The following is a 20,702-nucleotide window of genomic DNA, read 5'->3' as shown; positions in this document are numbered from 1 at the left end:
TTAGAGAAGCAATGTGGCAGAGTGTGCTGAACTTTGAGACAGGAGGACCTGAATTCAGATCCTACCACCAACACTTTCTAGCCTAGTGACTTTGGGCAAATCACTGAACATTTCTGAACTTCATTTCAGAGGGGATTGGGACTAGGTGAACTCTAAAGAACCTTTTGGTCATAAGCCTATAATCCTATGATCAGTAATGTCACAAAGATATTGAAGTACGAATGAAAAAAATGTCATTTCATTTGCAAAGTCTGATTTATATCCAACTTTTTCAAGAATAAATCTATAAAAGAAAGAAAAAAAGGAAGAAAGGAGGGTCATGGAAGCAATTTCCAGAAAGAATCACAAACAGGACAGGACAGGTTTGAAAATTGCATGCTAAATTTATGTTTATGTAAAGAAAAACGAGCTTTATGTAATGGCAATCTACAATTTCATATATAATTCTTGTTTCCTCTTCTACTATGACTATGAAAATGCTCATTTTATTTGGTGTTTCCAAAGTTCTGAATAAAGGGAATTAAAAATAAAATAAATCATATTGGGGATTAGGAAGGAAAGAGAACTGCTAGATGTTGTATCCCCAGAATCTATAACAGTGGTACTAGCACAGTAGTTAAGTGCTTAGTAAAATAAGTGAACACTTCCTCCCCTCAAGGAGCTTAAAATTCCAATGGGGGGAGACAACACAATGGGGGCAAGATAGCAGGTGAGGAGAAGAATGAATCCAGAGAGAGGCTCTAGGCATTAAGTTAGATAAAACATGGCAAAGGTCCCACCTAAAATGGTGGTTTCTGGGAGGAAGACATCAATCCAGAAAGAAATATTTCAGGGCAGAGGTTTCTTTGGTGTCAAGGAAACTGGCAATGAGAAGTCCAGAGAAAGAGTTGGAGGCATGAGTGAGGTGATCATGAATGAAGAACTGGCCCGATCTAGTCCAAATGGCCCTCCTTTTTCAAATGAGGAAACTAAGGTCTAAACGAGTTGAGCTGACTGCCCAAGATCACACAGTTAATACACAATGGAACCAACATTTGAATCCAAATCCTGTGACTCAAAAATCAGCACTTTTCTGCAAGACACCATGGGGCCTCTCAAAGTATCTAATATACCAGCTACAACCTGATTGCATTTTTTTTATGGTCATTCTCTTATAGACAGCATAGAAAAGAGATGGTAATTTTGTTTTTAATAATCAATTAATTTTCCTTTATTGACAACTAAGTAAAGACCAAGAGGCAGCATGGTTGAGACCTGGTGTTGGAACCAGAAAGACCTGGGTTGAAGTCCTGTCTCTGACACATAATAATACCATGGCCACGGGCAAGTCATTTAACCTGTCTGTGTCTCAAGCAACTCCTAAGGATTATGAATTGCATAGATGTCAGCCTGTATCCTAGGAAGAGTTCAAATCATAAGTCTTGACCAAAAATAAGTAACCCACCCTGACCCCAACACAACTGCATTACTCTTACCTCCACAAAAGTCCTGCTCTCCTGCCTCATAGTGGAATGGTGGATACTCCAAGGCTCTGCCACTGGAGCACAAGGTTCTACCAAGTTAGGACGTTTTCATGGAAGTCCAGTAGTGGTTGTAGACTATATCATCTTTCAGAGGACCACCCAAGTTATAAGTATGTAATAGTTCATCAAGAGAAGTCAGCTCACTAAGTAATGAATTATTTTGTGATTACAACTCATGAATATTACTGCTTCCACGAATAACAATAAGACTTTATGTTTGACATTTCATGCTTTTTAAGGTGCTTTCAGATCCATTATCTCCCTTAGGGGCCATTGTGGAGAATATGAAAGAAAAGGAAGAAGTGTGGTCTGAAATTTGTAGAGAGAGCAGACGCACACTTAAAGATGGCTTAAGAACAGTAATGGAACAACATATAAACAAGTCTAAATTAATGTCGAAGACAATTAAGTACAAAGTCCAAAGAGGGCACGCAGTAACAGAGTTGTCAGGTGGTGTTAACGAGGTATGGCTAATCACAGGTGCCCTTACTCCACACCATAAGGCTGAGGCTAAGTGAAGTTTCCTGAAAATGGGACTCTTCAGAAGGAACAAAAAGGATATATCTTACTCTTTACTCAGTCTGACTTACCATCATGAAAAATGGCTCCCAAAGATGGACTCTTTTGGCAAGTGGCAAGAATGAGAGCTGCTTCCTCTGTGAACAGCTCTCCAGACTGGGGGATCTCTTGACTATTGAACAAAGCTTTGCAAAGAGGAACTGGGTTTATAAATAATGCATTTCCTTTGTCTTGCAGGAATTCTGGAGGCAGAGGTACAATCAGATCAGCTGTGAACAGCTTACATAGCAAATCTAATAGGTTTGTAAATTAGATTTTGTGTTCATTTGTTTTTGCTGTAAGGCAGCTATTAATCTGCTTCTCTTCTTTGCTGGCTGGTGCCCTTCTTACTTAGCAAACAGATCTGTTTTGTTTCATTTCTGCTTCCCATTTCCCTAATCATTTTTTGGGGGGTGTTGGAAGGGGAAAGCTGTCAATGTAAGATCACTTGCAAATGACCCCAAGTCTGCATGTTCCAAAGATGGGAAATATGGGAAGGCAGCAAATACGTTGAGGAGATAAAAATCAAAATCATATTAGATAGCTTTGGATATCAAGGATCAAACCTTGAATTTGTATATCCACAATGAAACTTGGCTTCTGTAAGATTTCAATATAGGTCACAATATAAACTCATCGCCAAAATTGGGCAATTTATTGGGGAAAAACATAATCACTCTCTAGTAAGGAGTTTGAACAAAAAGTTCAAGATGTCAGCTGAAGCTACTTAAAATGTTTGGGTGTACAGAAAGCAATTAGTATGAAGGAACATTGATCGTTTAATATGTGTTCAATATACCAATAGGGCTTTTTCTTACTTGGCCATAGTGGAATATTTGACCGTGTTAAGAGCTGCATGTGGGCTAATCCTGAGAAATATGGGAGATTTCTGGCAAAGTAATTTCTCCTGCAGCATCTCTTAGATCCACCTAAGATTTACTGATACTTTCTTTTTTAAAAAAAATTCTCATTTTGCAGCCTGCAAAGAAAAGATGCCATTGTTTCTGACTTGTTTTGGTCATGTGGCAATTCCAAGGTCACTTATTTTGTTACAATGACCTTGACCAAAAGAGGGAAGACAAAGAACCCTCTGAAACATTTTGTGTCTGAGGTCATTGTGTAAGCTCAGAAATTTGAAAAGTTCAGTTCATAGAACCGAGATTATCCAAGTAATCATCACACATGTCCCTCATAGTTCCTTCCTAATGATTCTAACAGACCAGGCTTCTAAACCTAAAGTATTTAGGAGCTAGCTTTTTACAGATTCTTATTACTTCTCTCTTACGGCAAGGTCATTGTGCCGTGGTAGCATAGCAACCAAATTCAGAGCTATAGACCTGGGTTCTAATATGGGTCCTCTGCAAAGAAACAGTCCCTGACATACCTCCATTCTAAAGAAGATGCCCTCCATCACCATTCTTGACTTTTTTTGTTTTCTTGGATACCTTACCATTCCAGTGAAGCCAACAGACCCATTCTCAGAATAATATTTTTTAATACATAAAGTAAAATACATAGAATTACAAGGAAGTAAAATTATATTGAAATAAAGATATAACTTTTCCCCATTCAGGTTCATAGATCTCCTAAAATCTAACTATAGACACATTGGAGGGGGTGGGGTCCCAAGTACCCTAGGTTAATCAAGAATCACTGCTTTAAGATCTCTTATATGCCTCAGCACCACCGAAATTTATCCACCGATCAAATCAAACGATAGCAAAAAATGTCCATTCCTGTTGTGCCCTGGCATAGAGTGGGGGTGTAGGTATCCTACCTGACCAGGCAATCCAAAAGATGCTCTGCATATGTGTCAGGCATTTTCTAAGGCATAAAGGCATTAGGGCTATTCACATACATTCTGATACCTGATGATAATGTCAGCCATTCTCTCTGGAAGACTGGCTTATCATGATAAAATATTGAAATGCTGCCATCTTGATATAAGCTGCAGTGAAACATGGGCATTAGACATATGGTCTCGTGGTATTGCTGCGTGCCCTGGGCCTATTGTCATTATATGGGGTCCTGCTCCTATATATAGGTGCTCCTATCAGTGGTGTATGTGGGATACTCCCATAACCCTCCCATAGCCCATAGTTTCCAAAAGGGGAGACTCAAATTCTAAGCATCGATGTCCACATAACCTTTGAAATACTATGAAGTCAAGACAAGCAGCCAGGGCCATTGAGGAGGGAAGGAGGTACCATTAGCTGGTACCAACAAAAACACAAAAATGAATTTTCACTCAGCCCATCTGCAGAAAGCCAAGGAAAAGAACAGGGCTTAAACCTTATGAGGGAAAAAAAAAGAATTTCATGTTTTTGAACTTGGCTTGAAGCCTCAGAGTAAAGAGTTCTTTGATTTGGACTCTTGAAAGGCCAAGAATTTGGTTTCTCAAATCTGCTTAAAATTCTCTCTATCCTTCTCACCCCAGACAAAGGAACGGTTCTCTCCTGTGACCCAGATACTCTCTACATGCATCCTACAGTATCTAGGTTGAATATTATATCCTTTATATAAATATAACTATAACCTAGTTTCTCAGAAACCCACTGGCATAGATCACAGGCCTATGAAGTTAAGAGAGTACAGTAATACCTGGTGTTTGAGGAAGAAGGGGGGAAAAAGAAGCATTTAATGTACACATAACCGTGCATCACTCTGTGGAAACAATTGACCCACTGCTGCCCTAAGATCTGAAATCTATCACCTTTGGCTATAGTTCCAAAGCAGTAGAAGCTTTGGTGTACACTCTGAGCGCTATCTGGTATTTTTCTTAAACTATCCCATCTAGAGGGCAGTCAGGTGTGGTGGAAAGTGTTAGATTTGGAGAAGAATGAAGTATAAATGTGAGATTCTGCCACTTATTATCTGTAAGACCTTGGGTAAAATCATGTCACCTCTGATCCTCAATTGTTTCCTCTGTAAAATGAGAGGGTTGGACCTCTAAGGTCTCTTTCAGCTCTAAATATATGGCACTGCATTTCATTAAGAATGAAAGTATCTGGCTTATGTGTTTTTCTTCCTCCAATTTGAACCACAGAGGCACCCAACTCCGCTAGTGACTGCTAAGTTTCAACGAGGGTAAGGAAGTAAGGGGTGAAGGGGCCTCTTCGCCCACCAATAGACATGGCAGCTTTACCAGCAAGGAGTGTATGTGTGGTTTGTACCTGAGGGAAAGCAAAGGGAATGGGGGCAGGGGAGAGATAACGTGTACATCGTAAAAGACCCATAGGCTTCCGTCCCTCTAGGTAATCACTGCAATTTTGCTTTTCTGAAGTTTACATTCATACCCAAACACAAATAAAACCATTAGAGATGTCATCAGCATGCTAACGGATCCTTTCTTTCTCTGGCTTGTGGTATGTTTTTTTTCCTCCCCAGAGTCGAAGTTGTAATAAATGGCTCTTCATCTCCAGCTGTTGTTGACAGAAGTAATGAAAGTGCAAAGCACAGCATTAAGCCGGCCCCCACCACATGGAGACACAACCAGACCCTGTCTTTGAAGATCAGGTATTGGTAATTACCTATAGGACAAAAGACAGATTTGGCCCTCTTCAGCACAAGCTGGCAAATTGCCTCTCTTTATCATCGAAGGAAGTCAAGATAGAAATAAAATGTTTACCTCCTGCTGAGCAGGCTTCATCTGTAAGTGATCAGTCAGAAATATAAATCTCAATAGCCTAGCAGCCCAGCAGGTGTATGGCACCGTAGGAGAACTGGGAGTCTGGGAGAGGGGTTCAAGGTTCCAAAGAAGTGAGTCATGGGGGGGGCCAACACAGGAGGGGTAAGGAGGAAGGGTGATCACTTAGCTGGGGACGCAGCCCTCTGATTGAGAACACTAGGCAGGAGCGACCCCCCCAGATTAGACCAATCAAGGGACTGCTGCCTCTCTGATCACACAAATCCATTTGGTCAACCTGCTACTTTCTTGAGTATATCCATAGTGCCACTATGCTAGATTTCTGGTGTATAATACTTTCATAGTTTTTAAGAAACCAGTGAGATTCACCACATTTGAGACTGAAGTGTGAATCACAGCTATTGAAAATCTTCCCTTAATTTCTACATAAATGTCTTTATAAAGACTGGCCAGAGAAAGCCTCCATCCAAGTCCATCACTGAATTACTCTGGATCTATCCATCCTTACCCATAGATGAAGTAGGCATGCCCTCGGTGGCATGTATACAGGATCACCAGACAAGCCTGTACCTGCTCCCTAAGTTCTCAATAAGAATCACAGACCCTCCCCAAATCCTCCCTTTCCTGCTGGCTGTTGCTGGAAATTCCATCCTTTAATGATGGAGGTAAGTAGGTGGTGAAGCAGACAGAGTGTTGACCTTAGAATGAGGAAGACCTGAGTTCAAATCTGGTCTCAAGACACTATCTGTGTGACCTTGGGTAAATCACTTAACAATTTCCTCATATGTAAAATGGGGATAATAATAGCACCTAACTTTGAGGGTTGTTGAAAGGACAAAATGAGATATAAAAAAAGGAAAGTGTTACATAAATGTTAGCTATTATTATCATTAAGACTTTGACAGCTATTTTATTTATTTATTTAAGACTTTGACAGCTATTATGATGCAGATTCCCCTTAGAGAGCGGCTTTATGACTTTAGCAGTCTTTACTTTTTCATAAGAATAAAGAATCTAATTACACATTTGTGAAAGGGGAATTTGCTGACATGAGATCAGGCCTAGCATCATTCAGCTAAAAGTCCTTAGAGACCTGGTCAGTATAGTGTCTACCTTCATATTCCCAATACCTAGCATGACACCTTGCATGTAATAATTCTTAAAAATTTATTTAAGTGAATGAGCTCTATGGAAAGTACAAGAGGGTAGCAAACATGGAGTCTGGGGATGCTATAAAAGTCTTTACCCAAGTCACAGTTTTGTCTAGCAAGGGCCCTAGGGTATGGCCATTGAACTAGAGTTGAAGTAGAAAATGAGGTTGTAGAAAGGTACAAAGGAAAAGTAGCAGTCCTATCATTCATGCCTTGGGTTTCCAGTTTCCTGGATAAAGAGATCTTGTATAGAAAGAGAAGAGCAAGTTCTAGAAATACATAATCTCCAGAGAGTATGTAGAGTGGGAGCAGAAGCAGAAATGAGCAGCCAAAAAAAAAAATCATCTGAAGAAGTAGATTTCTCTCTCTACTCCCCTACCTTTCCTTTCAACATTTCTTCCTGCAAAGTCCCCAGTCCTACATTCCCCAGCTATGGCTTCCTGACAGCTGCAGGCCCATATTACTGATCCCTTTAATAAGAGGTGCTGTGTTGTCATTAAGACCAACTGTGAGTGAAATTGTACCTCCTCTTGCCAGCTCAGCCTCATCTAGAGGAAACTCCTTTTAGTTTATTCTCCTTTATCAACTGCCAAAGAAATCTGATCGCTTCACTGAAGGCACAAAGCAGAGGAGGTACTCCAGCTTATGGTCCTGAGATTGGGGTGGGTGAGCCTGAGAAGGGAGTCATACCCTAGGGGACTGTGATGAATTAGTTGTCAAGGAGCTTGGCCCTTCCCATCTCAGGGCTCTTGACTGTGAGCCCAGAGGATCCCTCAGTATGAACAATTTGCCTTCACCCAAGGGGAGGGACAAATCCTTTCAAATCCAGGCAATTAGTCATTGAAATTATTCATAAGAAAAGACTCTTCAAGTCATTTGAAATAATGTTTAATAATTGATAGTAATTTCTAGTAATTAATTAGAAATTAATTCGCTCATGAAAGTCTTTATTTGTGGGCTTTCTGGGGGTTTTCTCTGCTTTTAAATACTTTGGGGGTTGGTAACTGCAAGGTTCTTAGCCATTTCCCAAACAAATTAGTGAGTTAGTTGAGTTACATAATCCTCGGTAAGCACCAGTAAATAACAACAATGCTTCCATTTTCCATCAAGGAGTACAAATTATTAAATGCAAGATTTCTCTGTGTGTTAGAAAAAGCTCTACTTCATTAATTAAGAAATAGAATCAATGGAAGAGGAGAGGGCGTATCATCCCCTCCAGGCTTCGCCTGCCCTGCTAAATATCAGGGCTCCCATTGGCCTGGCCTGCAAGAATCCATGGTCAACTGAAAACTTTATGCCTCTTAGGCATCATTTTTCCTATCTGCACAACAGAGATCATAGGATCACAGATTTAGAATTGCAAGAGACTCACAGGCCATTTAGCCTAACGCTTTAATTTTACAGATGAGAAAATTGAGTCGCGTAGAGGTTAAGTGACTTGCCCAAAGTCACAAAACTGGTGAATTAGAGAGGCAAGATTTCAATCTGAGCCTCTGTCTCATGGCCAAGTGCTTTTCTGGTCTTTCTGCAGTCCTAATTCTGATGCTTTCTGGGGGAATGGAGCTAACCCTGGTTTCTCAAGGACAATGGCAGCAGCACATGGATTCTGGCAGATCCTACCAAGCTGGCAAGACATCAAGCTTGGGTCCAGTGATAGAATGTACATCTGTCATCTAAGGGTCAGGCCAGCTAGGCTTGGAAAGGCTCAGCACCAGAAGGCTGGCCACCAGGTGATGAATTTTCTCAACCATAGCAATTCATGAACTCTTCTACCAAGGCATGAAGAGATTACAGCCTTCATCAGTAGAGGAAGAAATTCCACAAACAAATTCATTGATTCTTGAAAAATAAAGGTAAAAAATCTTTAAATAAAGTAAAAAATCTGGCTGATGATATTGATTAGTTGTTCATATCTACAAGGTGCTTAGAGATCTTATAATGAAATGAGCTCTGTATCAATGAAACTCTCATTTTTTTGTTTATTTGTTTCAAAAGCATTCAGCTTCTCCAGAATTAACAACACCTAACATTTATGTACAACCTACTATGTTCCAGGCACTTTGATAAGCACTTTAAAAACATTATTTCATTTGATCTTCACAACCCTGGAAGATAGGTGCTACTATTATTCCCATTATACATCTGAGAAAACTGAGGCAAACTAAGGTTAAGCTATTGGCATACAGCTAGGAAGTGTCTAAGGAAGGATTTGAACTCAGGTTTCCCTGATTTCAGGCTCTATTTACTGTGCCACCTAGCTGCTCCTGTATGAATTTAGGGCATTTCATATAGCCATCTCTAATACAATTCCTCTCTTCTTATACTCTATTATATTGTAAATGTGTCTTTGCTGGATGGGTCAAGGTTAAGTCTTAAAAATATGATCTCACTATCCTAAGAGAAACCAAACAGAAGGTTCTTTCTTTTCCCAAAAGCTAAGATTCATATTATTTTCTAGCTAGACTGGACTACTTTCTGTTTTCAAACTCAGAGTGCTACCTCCTACCCCCAACCTTTGCATAGCATGTCCCCTTTGCCTAAAATGCATTCCTTCCCCTATGTTCCTCACCTATATTTATAATCCTAAGCTTCCTTCAAGGTTCAACCTGGGTGCCACCTCCTGTAGGAAACCTTCCCTCATCCTCCTAATTATTAGTGTTTTCTCCATCTTCAGATTATTTTTGTACATGTTGTATCCTGCTGGTAAATATAATTTTGAGGGCAGACATGATTTTTCATTCTGTCTGTTCCCAGTACCTACCACATTACCTTCTATATAGTAGGTGCCTTAAAAATGGTTTTTGAATGGAATGGAATCGCAGACAACCCTGAACCTAGTTAGCAGTCATTGGATATTTGTCAAACCTCATGGACTTAGATCTGGAAGAGATCTAGAGGTCATCTAATCCAGCCCCTCCATTTTATAGAGGCCTAGGGCAAAAAAAGTAAGAGAATTGCTCCAAATGATAAAAACAATGCTTAGCCCTTCTTGACCTTGAACCAAAATGTATTTTTTATAAACACTGCTAAAATATTGCAGAATAGAAAGACGCATTAAGCAACTGCTGAAAGTTGACCGTGCAGTTTCCTTTGATGGCAAGTCGTTAAAACTTTCCAAAAAAAGTACAAGATGCCTCCACAGGCCATTGAGTAAGTTGATCAGTTGCCATCTGAGGTAGACTATGTTCATATTTAGTTGCCAAAGAAAACCATGCCATCAGAGAAATGATGACATGACTTTCACTTGACTTTGTTTTGAGTGAGGGAGGGCTGTGTAAGGTCACCAGCCTCACTTCTCCTCCAGAGTCATCTGGATCCAGTGACTCCAGGATGACTGGAGATGACCCAGGATGCACTGGGAGACCTTAGGATACAAGAATTTTCAATGCACTGTTTCTTCCCCAACCTAGAGAGGAAGCTGTTCAGTCAATGTCCCCCTCCAATTTACCACAGAAGGGATTGGGATAAAATTAAAAATAGATGCTAGTTAGAAGGCAAGGAAGAACTGAACTCTGACCTCCTACTCCTATAATCAGAACCCTACTTAGTGTCAGTCCTTGTCAAAGATGCTCCAGTATAGGATAACTCAACAATCTGTCATCTTTTTTGTGTGTGGTATGCCAAGGTTCCAACCTAATCAATTCTAGTGTGCTAGAGGGGCACACTGACTTGGCAGCTTCCTCTTCAGATTAGAGAAGGAAATGTGAGTCACCAACTCTCATGGCAGGTGGCAGCTGTCCCATCTGCCATAAGTGCAAGGGTAAGGGCTCAGCTATGGCAGACAGCCCACCTGCCAAAGAAAATTGGTCCTTGGGTCACCATTAGCACACTGCCATAGGTAGCCAACCTCTGCCCCAAACCCCTTACCCAAGATACCTCCAGGGGGTGGTCATGCAGCTGTCTACTGTGTTTGCTAAAGAGTGGCTGGTTATCAGACATAGAAGGGGTAGGTGCAAAGAGGGGGAAAGGTGGGAAGGAAGAGAAAATGCAGGACTGAAAGAACAGCTGACAAGAGATGGAGATGGGATGAAGGAAGGAGACCCTTTCCTGTCACTTACATATGTGACTGTTTTTCCAGGAAGCAAATCTTGAAGTTCCTGGATGCTGAAAAAGACATATCAGTGCTCAAGGGGACCCTGAAGCCTGGAGACATCATCCACTACATCTTTGACCGAGCTAGCACCATGAATGTGTCACAGAACCTGTATGAACTCCTGCCCAGAACCTCTCCCTTGAAGAACAAACACTTCAGGACCTGTGCCATTGTGGGCAACTCCGGAATTCTGCTAAACAGTGGCTGTGGACGGGAGATAGACACTCACAGCTTTGTGATAAGGTAATTCCCTGAGGGGTGGCTCACACTTGAAACTGGTGTGAGAGACAGACAGAGAGATGTCAGATGAGTAGACATAGTAACTGAGGACTTTTGGTCCATTCAGTCCGTCTATCAATAAATATCTGTCAAGCACTTTTTACGTCCCAGGCATTGCACTCAACACCAGGGATATGAAAGAAGGCTAAATTGTGGCGTCCCTGCCCTCGGGGAGGTCCCATTCTAATGGGGAGCCACCATCTATGCACATGCAAGACAGAGAGAAGATCATGGGATCATAGAGTAAGGGTTTAAAGGAAACAGAGACCGGCAAGCCCCCTCCTCATTTTACAGATGAGAAAACTGAGGCAGTCCTCCTGGGGAATAGTACACTTAAGAATCTCAAAGCATTGGAATGATATAAAATGCAGGAGACACTATATTACTTGAAGCATTATTGTAACAGCAGTTACATTTGTGCCAGAATCTGTGATTTCTTAGGTATAGGGAGCTCATGGTGTGAAAATTCCTCCACTAGGGATGATTCTGTTTTTTCTAATAGTCTAAGAGAGTTACATAGAGAACGGAGCTGTTAAATAACTTACCCAGTGGTCCATTCAAAGACAAGTCTTGAACTCAGTTCCTCTTGACTTTTAGGCTGGCCCTTTCTCTTCTGCCTAAGATCATAGGATTGTAGATTTAGAACTAGAATGAGACTTGGAGATCAACTAGTTCAACCCCTTTGTTTTACAGATGAAGAAACCAAGACCCAGGGAATATAAGTGACTTAGCTAAGACCACATAGTAAGTGGTAGAGCTGGAACCAGTTCCAAGCCTTAGTGGTTTTTCCATATAACATGATACCCTTAGTTTACCTACTTGGACAAAATTGAGAATAAGGATTTTGACTCCATGAGCCAGTCAATAAACATTTTCTCAGTACCTTTTATGTACCAGGCATTGTGTGGAGGATACAAAAAGAGGCTAAAAACAGTTCTTACCCTCAAGGAGCTCACAATCTAATGGGGGAGACAGTAAGCAAACAAATGATATACAAACTATGCACCGGATAAATAAGAAATAATTAAGAGAGACAAGAAAGATACTGGGGGAAAGAAGGGAATACACTTCTATATAGCACTTACTATGTACCAGGCACCATGCTAACTGCTTTACAAATTAACCCATCTGATCCTCACAACATTCTTTGGAGGAAGGTGCTATTATTATTCATTTTTACAGGTGAGGAAACTGAGGCAAATAGAAGTTAAATGACTTGCCTAGTAAACTAGTAAGTGTCTGAGGTCAAATTTGAATCTAGGTCTTCTTAGACCCAGTACTCTATCTACTATGCCCCCTGCTGCTCGGAATTCTAGGCACTAGAATTAAGAGAGGTTGGGAAAAGCTTCCTGCAGAAGATGGGATTTTAGTTGGGGCTTGAAGGAAGTCAGGAAAAGTGATCGGCAGAGATCCCACATCCTTTTCCTTCAACCCTTCTTCTCATGTTTCACTAGCATGGGCATTTGAAAATAGTCATCTCACTCAAAATAGAATATCCATCCTAGTGCCTTAGAGACGCTACAGGAACAGGTGTCTATGCAGTTATTCCCCAGGCAGAGCGAGGTCATAGAAATCCTGGATGTTTCATTCCACACATATCACCACCCATGGAAATTTGCATGGGGCCATCTCAGATTTCCTGGACCTAGAGAGTCACCATTCCTGTCTCAATACTGCCATAGTGAGATTTCCATTTTGAGACATGGAAAGAAAAGAAAAGAAAAGAAATTGTCTTTCAAATGTTTGATTATTTGGGGGAATATACTAAGCCTAGATCATAGAGCCTATGTAATTTCCAATGAAATTTTTTGAAGCATTTATTAAGTTCCTGTAATGTGCCAAACACTGTGGTAAGGACTTTACAAATATTATCTCATTTGATATTCACAACAATCCTGGGAGGGAAGCACTGCTGTCATCCCCATTTACAAATGGGAGAACTGAGAGAGACAGGATCTTGCCTGGGGTAACATAAACTAGTCTGAGGTTAGATTTGAACTCAAGTCTTCTGCCTCCAGATCCAGTATTCTGTCTCCCGTCACCTCGCTGCTTACAAGCATTTAAGAGACTGCGCCAGATACTAGAGAGGTATAAACAAAACTCAGAACAAAGTCACTGAACTCTAAGAACTTGCATTTTATGGCGATTAAAATCAATGTTCTCTTGATCACAATTTGATATATCTTGCAGAGTGCCCAGCAGAAAATGGCAGAAAGCTAGGAGAATAAAAGGGGGGATTTAAGATTTCTAATAAATCGAGTTATGTCAATTCCACATAGCTGCCATAGTTATTTTCCTAAAATTTATGTCAATCCCCTGCTCTGTAAATTCCACTGGACCCCCTATTAACTCTAGGAGCAAATATAAACTCCTTTCCTTGCCATTTAAAGCCTTTCAGAATGACCTGGTCCTATCCTACCTTTCCAGGCTTCCTTTATATTATGCCCTTCCCAGTCCAGCCAAAATGACCTTCTCACTGCTCCTTACATCTCCATCTCTCCACCTTTGCTCCAACTTTCCCTCACTCTTGAAATTCGAGCCCTTCTCAACAGCCCCTCCCCCTCATCCCCAATCATACCTTAGAATCCCTTGTTCTCTTCAAAATTCAGCCCAAAGTGTCACCTTCTACCCAAGGCCTTTCCTGATCCCCCCAACTCCTGGTTTCCTCCCTGCCAAAATTACCTGATATTTATTTTGCCTAGATTTTACATGTTTGTTTGTACATATGTCTCCCCCAATAGAGAAAAGGGGCTATTTCATTTTCGTCATCCTATTTCCAGTGCTTGGCACAGTGAAGGCACAGAGTAGGCTGATTGATTGATTGATTGGTTGGTTGGTTTAGCTAAATTAAAATGGAGGGAAACCATTGCAATAGGAATTAGCATTAAAAAGCAGATGAGCCAAGGATGATGTAATAGGAAGAATGCTGGTTTGGGAGTCAGAGTTACCCGAGTTTGAATCCTTGATTCGCCATTTACTAGTCATGTGACATTGGACAAGTCACTGGACCTCTCTAAGCCTCATTTTTCTCAGCAGAAAATAAGGAGGCTGGACTGGAGGGTTCTTAAGGTCCCTTCTAACTCTAGAGCTATGATGCTATCAACAACAATAGTTATTACTTTTGTGTGGCATGTTTAGATTTACAAAATACAGGTGTTGTCATCTTTGTTTTTCAACTGACAACACGGAGGCTCAGAAAGAAGAAATGACTTTCTAATAATTGGCAGGACTCAACCCACGTCTTCGGATAGTTGTCCAGTGTTACTTGTATTATCCAATACTCCATCCAGTATAGTCAGACATGACAAAGAACTATCCGGCAATAGTTCCCATGCAACATAGAGACTATGGTGCATGTATGGACACCATCGTTCCACGTCACACACGCATCATTTCATTTTAATATTTCACAAGGATTAACATTGTATGATGCTCAATAAGGCTTACACCCAAATGGCAAACCTTGGTCAAGACTAGTCCCCTTTCCAGGTCACCCATGGTCTCACCATTCATTATCCACCTAAATGCACGTGAAAGGCAGTGTGGTCTAGTGATAAGAACCCTGGAAAGAAAGAGGCAGGAAAGCTAAAGTCTAATGGAAAGCTGTCACTAACTTTGATACATAAAGACTGCATGTATACATACTATATTTCTACTTCCCACATTCAAACATAATTTCTTTTTAATTTGATTATTAACATTGTATAATGCTCATATAATGAGGACCCACAGGAGAGACAGCATGACAGAAGGATTCGAGGGTATAGGAGATAGCATCTAAACACACTACAATACAAATATATTCTTAGGGGATAATATGTGTGCGAGAGGTGTGTGTGCGTGTGTATGTGTGTGTGTGTGTGTGTGTGTGTATTTAGAGAGAAAAGAACTCCAGATACCAGTGTACTGCTCAAAGGGAAAGCCATCCTTTTATCTTTAAAGTCCATGCCTAGCAGGTGCCCATGGATTTGTGTGTACCCAGGGTTGATTTATGTGTGTGCTCAGAGAGATTTGCAATTCTTTTGTGGAGACATCCCAACCATTGTAAGAGACGCATGTGAAAACCAAGAATGACAATTGCATGACCTCTGCCCTTGGATTAAAAAAAGCTAAACCGATCTCCCAACCAGCAGGGTGAGGACTATCATTTTTGCATTGCTTCATTCCCCTCATTCCTTTGCCACTTAATTGGAGGCACTTGATAGATCAAAATCCAACACCAGTATAGAAGCACAAATAAATGACCAGGATTGCCACTCTTATTTACTTAGCAACTCACTGTTTACAAAGCAATTTCCTGCCAACAACTCTATGAGATTATAAAGAAGATACTGGTATCCCCATTTTACAGAAAAGGAAACTGAGGTTCAGAGGTATGAAACAGTTGGCTAGAGTCATACAGTCAGCAAGGGTCAGAGCCAGAACTTAATCCTAAATTTTCTGTTAGACCCCTGCCCCTCCTGCAGGACTATTCTGATCATCCTAATCCCAGTACCACTGAAGAGTCCTTACAGGGAGGCAGAGAGTTGTCAGGGAGAAAAGTTCACCTTTGAGCTCTTTGGTCCACTGTGGCAAGAATGAGACACCCTATAAGAGCACGCGCAGGGCTGATTTTCCACCCCCTTGCTATTTATAAGCATATACTATGGGCAAAACACTGTGCTAGGTATTAACATTGTTCTCAACTGGTTCTTGTCAGCCTTCCCTTTACTCCATGCCTATGCCATCTTCAATCAATAAGCATTTATTAAGTACTTTCTATGTGCCAGGCACTGTGCTGAGCTCTGGGGATACAAAGTGAGGCAAGAGACAGTCCCTGCCTAGAAGGAGCTTCTTCTCTAAGGAGGGAGACAACATACTAATAAATACGTACAAAGTAAGCTATATACAGGATAAATAAGAAATAATGAACAGAGGAAAGGCATTGGAATTAGGAGAGGTTAGGGAAGGCTTCCTGTAGAAGGTGTGATTTTAGTTGGATCTCAAAGGAAACCAGGGAGATCAGTAGTGGGAGTGGTTTCATTCAGGCTATGGGTCAACTATAATAGGTGGGTAAGACAAACAAAACAACAAAATCAAGAAATGTCAGAGTGTCTTTCAGAATCCAGGTCCAGTGCTCTATCCATTGTGCCACCTGGCTATTTTAAGTAGTCATGAGAAACTGTATGGCATATGGCAGAGAAAGTGAGTCTGGATTTAAGACCTATCTCTCAGATATGACTATTATCCTGGGCAAGTCATTTAATGTTTTGGTTCCCCCACTGCACCCACTTCCTCCCTCACTCCTACCACACACACACACACCCATCCCACTGCGGCAACTCTCTAAGACTAAGTGGCAAATAGGTGCTATCCTGCATTGGTAGAGAGAATCTCCTATACCAATGAAATCATAGGTGTAGTCCCATCTCATTCATTCATCTGAGTGTTTTTAATATTCTTTTAAAAATATCTTACTGATGCATTTTTATTTTATACTGCATTCATTTCATAGAACTATCCCCCATAATATCCACTCTTATAATTTTAAAAAGAGGTAAACAAACCTAGGTACAAAGCAACTGACAGACAGATATGTAACATTTCATATCTCTGGGTCACAGCCTTTTACTGAAAGAAAGTGAGTTTATTCTAACTTCAGTCTCCAGGACCCAAGATGTATCATTGCATTTGAACCACGTTCCATTATCTTTTGGTTTTGTCTTCATTATTATTGGTGGTCATTGTTTATCTTCTGGTTCTGATTGTTTCACTGTGTATCAGTTCATATAAGTCTTCCCATATTTCTCTCAATTCCTCAAATCTGTCATTCCTTTTGGTATAATTCTAATTCTGTACATTCTTACTATGTTTCATTCTGCCCTTCCCCAATCGATGAGAAAGGCCTCTGTTTCCAGATTATTGCCAGTACAGAAAGTGAGACTGTAATTATGTAGGTGTGTATGGCACCTTTCCATCACTTACCTCCTTGACATACATGCTCAATGGCATCACATCCATGGTCAGCAGGTTGATCTTGTCAGGATCACAGAACCTTTGTTCATAGGATCATAGATGTGTTTTTAGCTGTAAGAGACCTTTGGAAGCATCTAGTCCAACCTGCTTGTCTTATTGGTAAGAACCTGAAATCCAAAGAGCCTGAGTGACTTGCACAACGTCACTCAACTAGTTAGTTGCAGAAGTGGGCCTGAAACTCCATTTTTCTATTCCAGTACTCTTTCTGCTAGACCATAACACCTCCACCATCAGACCCTAAAGCAACTTCATATAAATAAAGCCTTCTGGAGTCAGTGGAGCTACTACCACCTCTTCTGCCTCTCCTAACTTCCATTTTCCCTACCTTGAAGACAAGGTCAAAACCAGTGCTCCTGAAACCTTAGGCTTCTTGTACCTGATATCCAACCCCTGCCTTTCCCTCTATTCTCCTTCTGCAATTCTGAAGAACATGAGCATCTCCAGTCCCCTTTGGATTTGGGGAATATGGACATACTTTCTTCCAAAACAGCTAAACAGTTCCCCCACTCAGTTTACAGTTCAGAGAAACACCTATTCCTCTGAGAGTCAGATCATAGTAGTCACAGTAAAGAGAGGCCAGTGACTAATGTCAGATGCCTTATGTAAGAGATGATTCCTTAATTGGATATATTTGACTGAGCCTGAAAATAAAACCCTTGGAGGTTTGAAAAGGCCAGTGACTCCAAGTAAGCTCAAAGCACAAACCCTATATAAACTGATGTCTATGTTCCTCCTTTTCCTTCTTCAGCTCAATTGAATTCAGTGCTTACTGTATGGAGAGTATGGCCATAGTTACTAGCTAGGTAAAATAAAGAAGTTCCCTACCCTAATGGATCTTACCAAACTTGCAGGGGGAGATTTATTGTTCAGCCATTTTCACTCATGTCTGACTCTGCATGACCCCATTTAGGGTTTTCTTGGCAGAAATACTGGAGTGGTTTGCCATTTCTTTCTCCAGCTCATTTGACAGATATGGAAACTGAGGCAAAAAGGGTTAAATGACTTGTCCAGAGTCACACAGCTAGTCAGTATCTAAAGCCAAATTTGAACTCAGGTCTTCCTGACTCCAGGCCTGACTGTCTATCCACTGAGCCACCCAGTTTCCCCAGTAGGTGGATACAACATACACAAATCAGTAGAGTATAAAAGCAGTCATGGGATGATACTTAGAAAGCCCTTAGCATAGTACTGGGCACATAGCAAGTCTTATGAAAATATTAGCTTTTATATCATCAACATCATCCTCATTACTGGGGTTACTGCCCATTTACAGGGCATATATGTATATTTATCATATTTATATATGCCCATTTATCATGTATGTATATGTACGTGTATGTATCTGTGTATGTATTCCCACTTACTTCCAGTTCTACAGCAGACCATAAGCCCCAGGAAGGACAGGTACAATTTGTAAAAATTTATCTCACATGAGATATTTGCACTTAGCAAGCTCTAAAGCACTGTATAAATACTGGCTATTATTGTTGGGGCTCGAATTTTTATCTAAGCTCTATATGCCACTCAATCTCTAGCTCAGTAGGCACTTAATACAATAGCTGTTGAACTGGATTCCATCTAATTAGGCCATATGGTTTAGGGGGGAAAGAGTGCTAGATCTGGAATCAAAAGATCTGGGTTCCAATCTAGGCTTTGCCACGATTGGTGTGACCCTTGTGCGAGTTATTTAAACCTTTTGGCGCCTTTTCCTCCTGTGTAAAATGGGAGGGGGAGGGTGGGGGTGGACTAAATGACCCCTAAAATCCCTTTTAGCTCTAAAGCTATGCTCCTGTAAACCTATAAATGGAACAGGCAGGGGGTAGGAGTGTGTGTTGGGGGTATTCCAAGCCATGAGTAAAAATAAAACCAGAGGGACAGAGGCAGGAAAGCACATAATATACATGGGGAACAGCGAGAGGCTGAAGATGGTTTTCTGTTGACTCACACAGAGGGTAGCAGTGTAAGAACAGGCTAAAATAGGAAGAGGTGGAAGGCCTTGAATGCCAGCCACAAGAGTTTGAGCTTTATTTGGTGAGCAGGAGGGAGTATTGAAGAGCTTTGAGCAAAGAAACACGATTAAATATGTGATTAGAGAAAGTGAATATGGCGGCATTTTGAGAAAAAGACTGGAGTGGAAGATTGTGAGGAGAACATTAAGAAGTTATTGCAATAGTCCAGGTGGGTGCTATGAGAGACTGGAATAAGAAATGGTGGTGGGAACTGAGCAGGGGAGGGAGATGGGAGACATTTTGATAACAAAAACCAGCAAAATATGGTAATGGAATATGAGAAGTAAGAAAAGAGAAGAATCAAATAGAACACCAAGATTTTAAATGTGAATCTGAGTAGATGATAGCACCAAGGACAAGTCTTGTCAAATTAGAAAGACAAGCAGATTTAACAGGAAGTGAATAAATTCCTTTCGGGACAAATTAAGCTGGACATGCCAGTGGGACAGCCAGGGAGAAATGTCCTGAAGACAATTGATAGTACAAGTCTGAACCTCAGAAGAGAGACCAGGGCTGAAAAAACCAATCTGGAAGCTGCTTGTCCTGTCCTCTCCTCACTTTGGGTGTGACAAGTGAGGGAATGTTGTTACTGTATCTAAAGTATGAAATGGGACACACAAAAAAAACCCTTCATTCCATGGGGGTAAGTGGCTATTGTTTCATCATTCTGAATAACAAAGAATGACAATGTTGTCATATTCATAGTGTGTGCCCTGTCTAATTATAATTCTTTTGGGAATTATGATAAGCATTAAGTTTTATAGAGATTCAATTTCTGAATTATCAGAAATCAAAGTTTCAAGGCAGACACGTATACATATAATTACTGTAGAACTACTTTTACCTTTGTCCAATATAAAGGACTCACTGGGCAAATTCTCCCTCAACAAAGGCAACTTAGGGTTTATGAATGCTTATATAACCTGGAACCTACCCCATCCTTGCTCCCAGGCTTTTCATGTATATGGACAAGTTTCATTCTTAGAGACAGACCCAAAATTATCATTCTTTTACTCATATAACCCCACCTAGAGTAAATATGAGAAATTCTTCAAACATAATTCGTATCAAGGACAGCACCAGATATGAGAAAAAAAGTCCTTCAACTCCCATACAAGCACACAAGGTAACAATGCATATATCAACTACAGGACATTCCTTATTCCACCTAATAGAAGATGCAAGAGACACATAAAAGGCCCATAGTAGCCCATTTCAAAAATCAATACAATCATTTTCTCTCTACAGTGAGTCAAACCATTCCCCAGGGCTCCTCAATTTTTCAGACTCATAGCACCACCCTGTGGTTTAGATTCTCCTCAGGAGGGAAATGAACTTGGGGTTCCTGGGGAAACAATTCCCCCAGCATTCTGGTGAATCCCTTTTCAACCCAGGAGCCTATACAGGAATCAAGCCTTATGGTACTAT

General features: G+C 40.8%; 1 protein-coding gene across 3 annotated transcripts in view; it reads left to right on the top strand.

Annotated features, from left to right (window-relative positions):
* Positions 1 to 20,702, top strand: part of ST8SIA2 (ST8 alpha-N-acetyl-neuraminide alpha-2,8-sialyltransferase 2) — a 94,346-nt gene that overhangs the window by 47,099 nt on the left and 26,545 nt on the right. For all 3 annotated transcript variants that reach the window (XM_072617475.1, XM_072617463.1, XM_072617470.1), the window contains exons 2-4: positions 2,280 to 2,342; positions 5,469 to 5,597; positions 10,957 to 11,214. In XM_072617475.1, the coding sequence (XP_072473576.1) occupies positions 2,280 to 2,342; positions 5,469 to 5,597; positions 10,957 to 11,214 (450 nt within the window). The remainder of the gene's footprint in view (positions 1 to 2,279; positions 2,343 to 5,468; positions 5,598 to 10,956; positions 11,215 to 20,702) is intronic.

The sequence above is a fragment of the Notamacropus eugenii genome, chromosome 1, assembly GCF_028372415.1.
Source record: "Notamacropus eugenii isolate mMacEug1 chromosome 1, mMacEug1.pri_v2, whole genome shotgun sequence".
NCBI classification, from domain to species: Eukaryota; Metazoa; Chordata; class Mammalia; order Diprotodontia; family Macropodidae; genus Notamacropus; species Notamacropus eugenii.
Note: the sequence above shows the minus strand (reverse complement) of the source record. Positions and strands in the feature narration are given on the sequence as shown.